Consider the following 9,211-nt stretch of genomic DNA (forward strand, 5'->3'; position numbering starts at 1 on the left):
TAGGCTAATTGGCTAGGCAACATGATAAGAAGTGCTTGGATGGTCACTGCCCAGATTACATTGTTGGGTTGTATAGATTCTTTAATATAAGAAAGTTATATTGGCCCCTCTTTGTCAGAACATTTCTTAGGTCCTTTCAGCATTTTAATTGGATATGTTGTACGTTTCAGCTAGTGTGGATTGACACCTATTGGTTCCTTACTAAGCAAATTATGCATGCTAGGAATCAGCACAATCTATCAATTGTTGACCATCTAGTTCATAAAGCTTGCTGCACATTCTCTATGAGTAATTTGAAATTTTCTATGTTACAAAAGGATGGAGAATCTAATAGTGTCTCTCATCCTAACCTTTGACCTTTCTTTTGCCTTTTAGGCTTTGTAGTGGGACCAACTCAACTTTGTGCTCAATCACTATATAATACAAAATACAAATAGGCGAAGCTATTTATCTTTTGCCTATCATATTTTGTATTTTCAATTTTGATTGATCAATAAAGGTTGCGGAATTTTTATTGGTAAAACTAATAGTTTGTCTTTTGTTGCTTAAGGTCTCCAAAGGTAATGCATGCACATAGTTGTTTTATGTTCACTATTGCCAGTGAGATGGCGGATTATTCATTCATTGCCCTTTTTCTTTGCTCTTTGGCAGTGCTATGCTACCTTTTGGGTGGTTGTATGTCTGATGCACAATTTATATAAATATTTGTTTGAGACTTTAGCAAGGATGAGAGAAACAATTCTCTGCATAGCACATTTCTGACTATTTCTCTGGTGATTTGACAATTTGGCTGGAATAAATGTGAGGGTGTTCTTGGCAAAAAACCATTGGTAGATGACAAGAAAGTGTTTGTAGAATCCTTGTGGATGGTGTTTTTCTTGTCTCTCTTTTGCCATCTGTCAAACCATCTTGTATGGTTTTTACGAGCAATATGAGCCTCCTTCCTCCTTCACTGTGTGTTCTCTTGGAAATTGATCAGCAGCCACCTTATCTTTTTGGCGCGAAGAGGTTTGGGTCCCAATGGTGCATTCCATAGTGACCTCCTTCTCTTGAAAGGCTGTATGGGGAAAATCATTACATTAAATTAGCTAATGAAAGAGGATGGACTTTAGTAAGCAGATTTTACTTATACAAAGAAAAGGAAGAGACAATTATCTTTGTGAGTGCTCATCCAATATATTCAATGGTTTTCTTGTTTGGAATGGTTTAGGTTCTTCTTTGAGCTGTTAAAGAGATTATTCTTGGGTGGCATGGCATTTTCATGGCTCAATAGTGTATCATGCCTTAGAAGAAAACTCCTCTACGGTTTAGACTATTCTAAGATCGAGTAGAGAAATTTTTAAACATTTGGAACTATTGGCATTGGTGGTGAAAGATTATTTTTAAAGTCTGTCCTCTTTGGTTAAAATGTTAAAAGGGGTTATCAATCTTTCTCTATTAGATTATGGTGATTGTTTGGGCATTGATTATGCCATGATTTTTCTTTATGTTCTCCCTTTTTGGGCTTTGCACATCTTCTATACTTTTTGTGTGCATGGGTTGCTTCCCCTTTTTGGTTAGGTGCTTATTTATATATTTAATTTTAATTTTCCTATAAAAAGGGAATGGGGTCTACCTTTATGGATTGTATGGCACTATGTTTCTTTTCTCCAGGCCTATATCAGTATCAGGTTGCTATTGGGTGGAGCTCTGAACCCTTCTAGAAGGTTTTTATGGAAGGCTAAAACTTTAGGTTTTAGAGTCTTTTAGATTGAAAGAGATTCTGATGTTGTGATCAAGTGGATTAGAGGAGAATATGTAGTTCTCAGAGATGCTTATTTGGTGAGTTAGATTTTAGATTGTTTCTGAGAGTTGGTTACAGAGTGGCTGGAAAAGATCTTCTAATCAGTGGCAGATTTTCTAGCACATCTTCTAGTCAGTGGCTGATTTTCTACCACACATCCTTGGAAAAACCTCACTTGAGTTCTGATCTCATTGCATGATGTGTGTTGCTTATGATTTTTTTTCTCCTCTTTGGCAACTGTTGATTGCAAACTTTGGCCTTTTTTGGATCACGTTTGGCTGGAAAAGGCATTAATTTTCATCTACTTTAGAACCTTCTTTTTTGGTATTATTGTCTGTGCACTTAGCTGATCATCGAGTTAGTTAAAAAGGTAATCTGTTTTGTTAAACTGGTTTTACCTGTTGGTTGTGAAACTAATATATTATGATAAACCTTGAACATTCAACGAGTATTGAACTAGAGATTCAGTTTCTCAGATCCACTTGTGTCTGTCTATTTGCTCTTAAATTTCTCTGGATCAGCTTTTTGAGTGCTTTATGTTCTTCTGTTTGTCACGCAATTGAACTAGTTGGACATGGTTTCTATCCTGTTTGCAGGGTCCTCCCTCTGAAGAGGGCTGCTGAAGAGAAGGCTCAAGCAATACGTGCAGCAGCTGTCTCTAGCTTCAAGTCCATGCTTCGTGACAAAGGAGATATAACAACAAGTACCCGTTGGTCCAGGGTAGGTGCAATTATACATTTTTATAATAAGCATATGTGAAAGTGTATGTTGGCTTTTGGTTTGTTCTATGAGCTGGAAAAACATGTTTGTTTTTGGACTATATTCATCTCTTATATGTTAGCATATAACTTGAAACCTTTTTACCTTTTGGAATAAAATGAATGGGAAAGTATTAGCCAATGCATGTTTTAGTTCCAAATTCGGCAGTCTCTAGTTGTTTATTGATGGAAGAGTTGTAACAGTTGGTGAAAACAAATTAAAAAATCTATTGTTTAGATAATGATTTTCAGCTATCTAAACAAGAATTTTTATCATGTTAAAGTGCATGCTCTGAATTATCTCAGTAAGCAGTTGTTTTTCTCTATAAATGTATAATCTCATATTTTGAGATCTTAACTCAACAAAGCATAGCCCAAAATCATTTTGTCTATTCTGTGCAAAATCTGTTTGCATTCAATTTCTATAATTATGTCTTATTTTGACTGTCTACATACTGCAACCTCCTACCTGCCTGCTTGATATCAGTTGTTTGAAAGATCAAGGTACTACATATGAAACAACTGGAGCCCAGATGGGAAGTAATGCTTTCTTTGGTCAGAATAATTACCCAAGAAGAACAATTATGCTAGAAAAGTAATTAGCAAGAAGTAGCTGTTTTACGAGTGATATATCAACATGCAAAAATCTACTCTAAGTCATTCTTATCCATTTACCATGATAGAACAATTATTATATACAAAGCAAAGAGAGATCTACACAAGAAGGAAGCTCCAATACATACATACATACATATATATATATACATACATATATATATATATATACATATATATATATATATATATATATGCGTGTGTGTGTGGGTGGGTGGGTGAGTGCGCTTGTGTCTGCGTGTTTCTATTTTTCTTCAGTTTTGACTGCATTAACATATTTGTACTAGTTATTTGTGAGCTTTGACACTCATTTTTTGGTTGGCAAGAAAAAAACTTTAATAACAAAAAAATAGTGCTTTCACCCAATATAAGTATAAAGGCAACATCTAAAAGGAAAGGGAAAAGGAGAGAGAAGCTGAGAAAAAGAAAGTAAAACCAGTGCCTTAGAAGTCCTGAGCTTATCAAAAGTCTAAAGAGATACGTTACAGTGAAGAGAACCGCTCATCTTTAACTTCTTCATGACATAAACCACCTTATGAATTTCTTAAAGGTCTTCCATTGGAAAACTCGAACAAAACATTCTCAGACTATTTCTATAATCCCTAAAATGTCTCATGTGATCATTTATATAGATGTTGTGGATGTTGACAATAAATTAAATGAGCTATGTAATGCACAAAATCTATATGTTAAATATGCATCATTAGATTAACAGTTTGTTGAAATAATGGAATCTTCAAAAATAAGTCTTGTTTTGTCACTGTTACAAAGATAAGTATTGGATGTTTTGGTCTTTTATCTTATTCTTGTGCCTCTATATATTAATTCGTTTTTCTATTTTCATATTTGTTTTGGTTGCTATAGGTGAAGGATAGCCTAAGGAATGACCCCAGATATAAATGTGTTAAACATGAGGATAGGGAGATTTTATTTAATGAGTATATATCTGAGTTAAAAGCTGCTGAAGAGGAAGTGGAACGAGAAGCAAAATCCAAAAAGGAGGAGCAGGTAATAGAACAGTTTTTCTATAAGCTGGTTATTGTCAATGCTGTTTGTGGATTTTATTTGTTGGTTGGACCAGAGTACTAGTTATTCAGGTAAATAAAGTAAAAGTCCAGCATAGCTGTTAATTGTGCACAAAATTACCAATAAAGATATGTTTTAAGGCAACGTTTATTTGTTTAGTTATTTTCCTTTGATATAATTGTGTTATATTTCTGTTTATATTGTAGATGGATATATTTGTTTATGCTTTTTCAATTCAGGATGTGAACCATTTATCAAACTGTCTGAATAGGTTATTTCCTTTTGGAGGTGACATAGGACTTCCAGTCAAATGAGAATGGACCTTTACAAGGTTCACATTTCACCTGCTTATTTCTGTGGAGAATATTATAGTTTTTGGGCTGCTTGCACCAATTTTCAGGATAAATTGAAGGAAAGGGAGCGAGAATTACGGAAACGGAAAGAAAGGGAAGAACAAGAAATGGAGAGGGTGCGACTGAAAGTGCGCAGAAAAGAGGCGGTATCATCTTATCAAGCCTTACTTGTGGAAACCATTAAGGACCCTCAGGTAGGATCATATTATAGTAATGTTTTAAATTTGGATGGATTAGCTATGGATGTGTGCGATATGAAGTTGAATAGTATGTATTCTGGGTATTGTAAATCTAGGGTTCCTTATTTGATGTGAAGCTCCTGTTGTGCAAAAGGTACCAACATTCATGGATGATTGTGTACAATGATCAGGTGAAGCCCAGATGTTCTCTGGAGGGATGCTTGTATGGCCAAATAAGCTTGTATTGGTCATTTTGGTTCATTAATAATCTTATGTCTGCCAGAATGAAAAATATTTTAGGTTTCAATAGGAAGGAATGAAGAGGGAAGAAAATGGAAGTTTTATCACTTAAACATTATATCAATCATAATTGCAAGTCCTTCCATATGTATCTTAATCAATTTGTTTGAAGGTTTAGGAAGTGAAGCAATTCATATATCAAAATAAATAGCTCACACGGCTATCTCTGTTTCGAACTTTTTCATTAGTGGATAAATTGCTACCTAGAAAGGAATTTGGCTAAATGTTAGAATTCAAGTACCCATGGGGGCCATTGTTGAATGATCAGTCCAGACTAATGGACAATAACAGGGTCCAATCTAGATGAAGGATAGAAATTGCTCTGTGATTCACTATCATGGATTTAGAGTAATTGTTTATAGATAATAATGATCATGCTAGAATACATATATGTTTAAACATGCATGCCTATAATAGGAAAATGGAATAAGTCATAAGTTTGCTAGTTTGTGTGATGTGCAAAAGTTGTTGAGATAAAATTGATACAAATTTGAATCTTCACTGAATATTCTTTTCTTAGATATTCTTTTCCTAAGAAGGTAACAGTTGCAGTTTTATATGAAGGTAAGATGAGATGGTAATACAAGCTGTAAAATACTTGAACGGTGAAAATAGAAAAGGACTATTGATTGCATCAGTTTTTCCAAGTATGATGCTGAATGGGTCTGTTTTTTCACTTTAGGATTTTCTTTGGCCACTTCATTGTTTGTTATGGACTGGATGGAACACAAGTGGAGTAGATATATATCTGTTTTACCATTTAATATACTTCCACATGCCAAAAGGTTCAGTTATTTTGTATTCTGCCTGAAAGAAATATGTTTAGAAAGGAATTTTGAAATATACGATGCATTCAAGGTCTGCTTTAGGCACAATGGTGCATTAAATTTTCAAAGCTGAGCGAATGCCGGGTTTGCATTTGTGTGCATATAGCTGCTGGTTTACTTGGTTACATCATTTCTCGGTGGCTTTATTTCCACTAGGAATTGAGTGTCGGTCCAACTGATAAAACCGTTAACATCTTTCTCCTATTCATGTGCTTAGGTATCTTGGACGGAATCAAAGCCTAAATTGGAGAAAGATCCACAAGCACGTGCAACAAATTCTGATCTTGATCCATCTGACCTGGAGAAGCTCTTCCGGGAACACATAAAGATGCTTCATGAGGTAATTCTAAACTGTCTTGTGTCTTCCTTTGATGGTCAATGGTAACTTTCCTTTTAATGCTCTCCAATATAACCTACAATTTAATAGCACTTAATAGTATATTTCAATTGTTGTTTCAGTCATTATTTTGGCACACATTTTTTGTAGAATTTGGCATGCTCCTTGCTATTAAAAAGTGGCTACATGAAAGTGTAAAATGACATTGATGATATTTAAAACAAAAATATTTGGAGTTGAATCATCTTTGTCATGAACTTACATCAGTAGTCTATAATTCAATGACTAGTATATTGTGTACGGTATATCTCCCAGTCAAAATTTTATCAAGAATTGAAGTACAAGAATAATTGGCTGATTTCTCCATTGAAAGTTTTTAAGATGAACATGGATCACAATGCATGATGCATGTGCATTGGCTGGTACTTCTTGATATTGCACAAACAACTGTCCTTTATTGGTGTTATTTCAATCCAAATTTTCATAGATGAGGAACAGTCCTTTTGGTGATCATATTTACCTCTGGACTTTGAAGAATAAGATGAAACTTTGATGTATATTGTGCTTGTGGCCCCATTCTCTTAATCCCTGGATGGAGGTTGTGCTTCCTGATGTTTAGTAGCTTGGGAATCTTCAATACCCCCGGGGCAATGATTTTACCGGAAGGAAAACTGGTTATGCTATGCTGTAACCTCAACAATGTTATTAAGAACAAAACAGAAATGTCAAAGAATATTTTATGTGCTGTAGAACTGCAATACCAATCGTCTATTTGATTGGTAGAACTGCACCACTAATTCTCCATTTTGTTGCTTAAAGACTAAAAGACATGAAAACTAGTAACCTACTGCATCACTAGACTATATGTTAATTGCAACTAATTCAGAAGGCGATCCACTGTTTAAATTATTTCAATTTAATGGCGATGCAAAAAATAAAAACACTGTTTCATATGATAAGATCATTTTGTGGTTGACTTTTTCTTTTTTTTTTTCTTTTTTTTTCTTTTAGCGGCGTGCACACGAGTTTAGAGCTTTGTTGTCTGAAGTCCTAACTGCAGAAGCAGCTACACAGGAGACTGAAGATGGAAAAACAGTTCTGACATCATGGTCGACGGCCAAACGTCTGCTGAGATCTGATACCAGGTATATAAAGATGCCAAGAAAAGATAGGGAATCAGTATGGCGCAGATATAGCGAGGAGATGCTGCGGAAGCAAAAATTGGCGCAGGATCAAACTGAAGAGAAGCATACAGAAGTAAAAGGTAGAAGCTCTGTTGATTCCGGGAGATTTCCATCTGGGTCAAGGAGAGCCCATGAGCGAAGATGACTTTTTTTCACTTTTTTCCCATGAGAAAATAGACTTTACTTTTGCTTACTGATTAGTAGTTAATTTAATTTTTTTTTTTTCACATTTAGTTTTTCCTTTTCTACCGTATATTTTTATGTTTTTTATTATGGGGTTCAAGCTAATTGATCTCTGTGAATGCTGTAATTTATATGTATCTAAAGTGATTTTTGTTTAACGTCTTCATGGGGTAGAAAAGCAAATGATAATGACCATTATGGTACACAAAGGAAAGCCACCTTGAAAGTCATGTGGTCTCTCTGCCTGAATTCTTTTTCAATTTCTAATTTCCTTATTTTCATAGCGTACATGAAAGCTTAAATTAGGAAAGACGCTTCCCAGAGGGGAACGATTTTAAATGTCAATCACTAGTTGGATGGTTCTTGGGGGAAAAAAAGGAAAGAAAATTGTGGAGAGGGTTATTAGGGAATGGAAGAGGATAAAAAGTATAAAAGCTGAGTTGCTTCTCCATTGATATTGAATCCTAACTTCCCTACAGGGCTTTTATGTATGTATTTTTCCCAAGCATGTTTTTTATTTTTTTATTTTTTATTTTGGGTCTTCCTTAAAAAGGGGATGGTGTTACTTTTCATCAAAGACTTATTCCAAATTTTATTTAAAAAATTATTTTATATTTAATAAAACTTTGCTAATAAAATGATTTTTTTAAAAAAAAAAATCATGGCTTCAGCTGAACAAAAAGTTACAAGCTCAAAGTTGCTTAGCCAACCATCTTTTTCTATATTGCCCATTAATTTTGGGGTTTTGGTATAAGCTCTTTAGTTTAGCCAATATGGTTTGGGTGTCATGCAGGAGTATTTGAGATATGAATGTTTATCTCTTTTCAAAAAATCGGAAAATTCATTAAGAGGAAGGACTCTTTGACAAATCTTTGGATTATATGGTAAGAGAGATGTTTGTTCTACTTCTTCCTTTGGGCTTCTTGTTCCAATTCTTTTAGGAGAGAGTTCCATTTACTTAAATTGGTTTTCGGTCCATTATTCATAGTGGAGCATGCTCTTACTTTGATCAGGTTTTATATTTTGAGAAAAGGGCCCCTCATCCTTCTCTTTTTCTCTTATCAATAAAAATTTATCTTTGTTTCTAATTAAAAAAATAAAAATTAAATGCATGGTTTCAAGAATCCTTCCTACAATTAAAAAAAATGATCAAAATTTAATTGAATTCATCCACTATACAAAACAAACCGATACAAAATGATTTAAACTATATAAGAATATATATATATATAAAAACATAGATAAATAACATCTCAAATTTAGATTGAGGTAGTATCTGTTTTAACTTTTTATTGAAAACATCTTGTTTTCATATTTTAAAGCGTTTGTTTTTCTACTTTTTGTTGACTTATTACTTATTTTTTTAAAAATTTTGTTGAATAAAAAAATCAAAATATTTAACTTTTTCTAAATACTAAAAAAAATACATTGATTTATTTTTTATTTTTTAATACTTAATAAAAATAAAGTATTAAAAAAACAAACAACTTAATACTCAATATTATTAATTATTATTTAGTTTTAAGTTTTATTTAGAATTAAGTAAAACAAAAAAAAAAAAACAAAACAAAACAAAACAAACAAACAAACAAACAAACACAAACTAATTTCTTCTCATCACAGTCCAAACCCTTTAGTTATACACCTTATACCAATTGAGCTAAAT

The 9,211-nt window shown here is 33.5% G+C and overlaps 1 protein-coding gene across 4 annotated transcripts in view; it reads left to right on the forward strand.

Moving 5' to 3' along the window:
• Positions 1 to 7,773, forward strand: part of LOC100254722 (pre-mRNA-processing protein 40C) — a 60,541-nt gene extending 52,768 nt beyond the window's left edge. For all 4 annotated transcript variants that reach the window (XM_002271978.5, XM_010656227.3, XM_010656240.3 and 1 more), the window contains 5 exons: positions 2,380 to 2,503; positions 4,021 to 4,164; positions 4,583 to 4,729; positions 6,059 to 6,181; positions 7,190 to 7,773. In XM_002271978.5, coding sequence (XP_002272014.2) covers positions 2,380 to 2,503; positions 4,021 to 4,164; positions 4,583 to 4,729; positions 6,059 to 6,181; positions 7,190 to 7,507 — 856 coding nt within the window. In that variant the 3' untranslated portion in view covers positions 7,508 to 7,773. The remainder of the gene's footprint in view (positions 1 to 2,379; positions 2,504 to 4,020; positions 4,165 to 4,582; positions 4,730 to 6,058; positions 6,182 to 7,189) is intronic.
• Positions 7,774 to 9,211: the final 1,438 nt, after the last annotated feature.

This window comes from Vitis vinifera, chromosome 1, assembly GCF_030704535.1.
Source record: "Vitis vinifera cultivar Pinot Noir 40024 chromosome 1, ASM3070453v1".
Taxonomy (NCBI): domain Eukaryota; kingdom Viridiplantae; phylum Streptophyta; class Magnoliopsida; order Vitales; family Vitaceae; genus Vitis; species Vitis vinifera.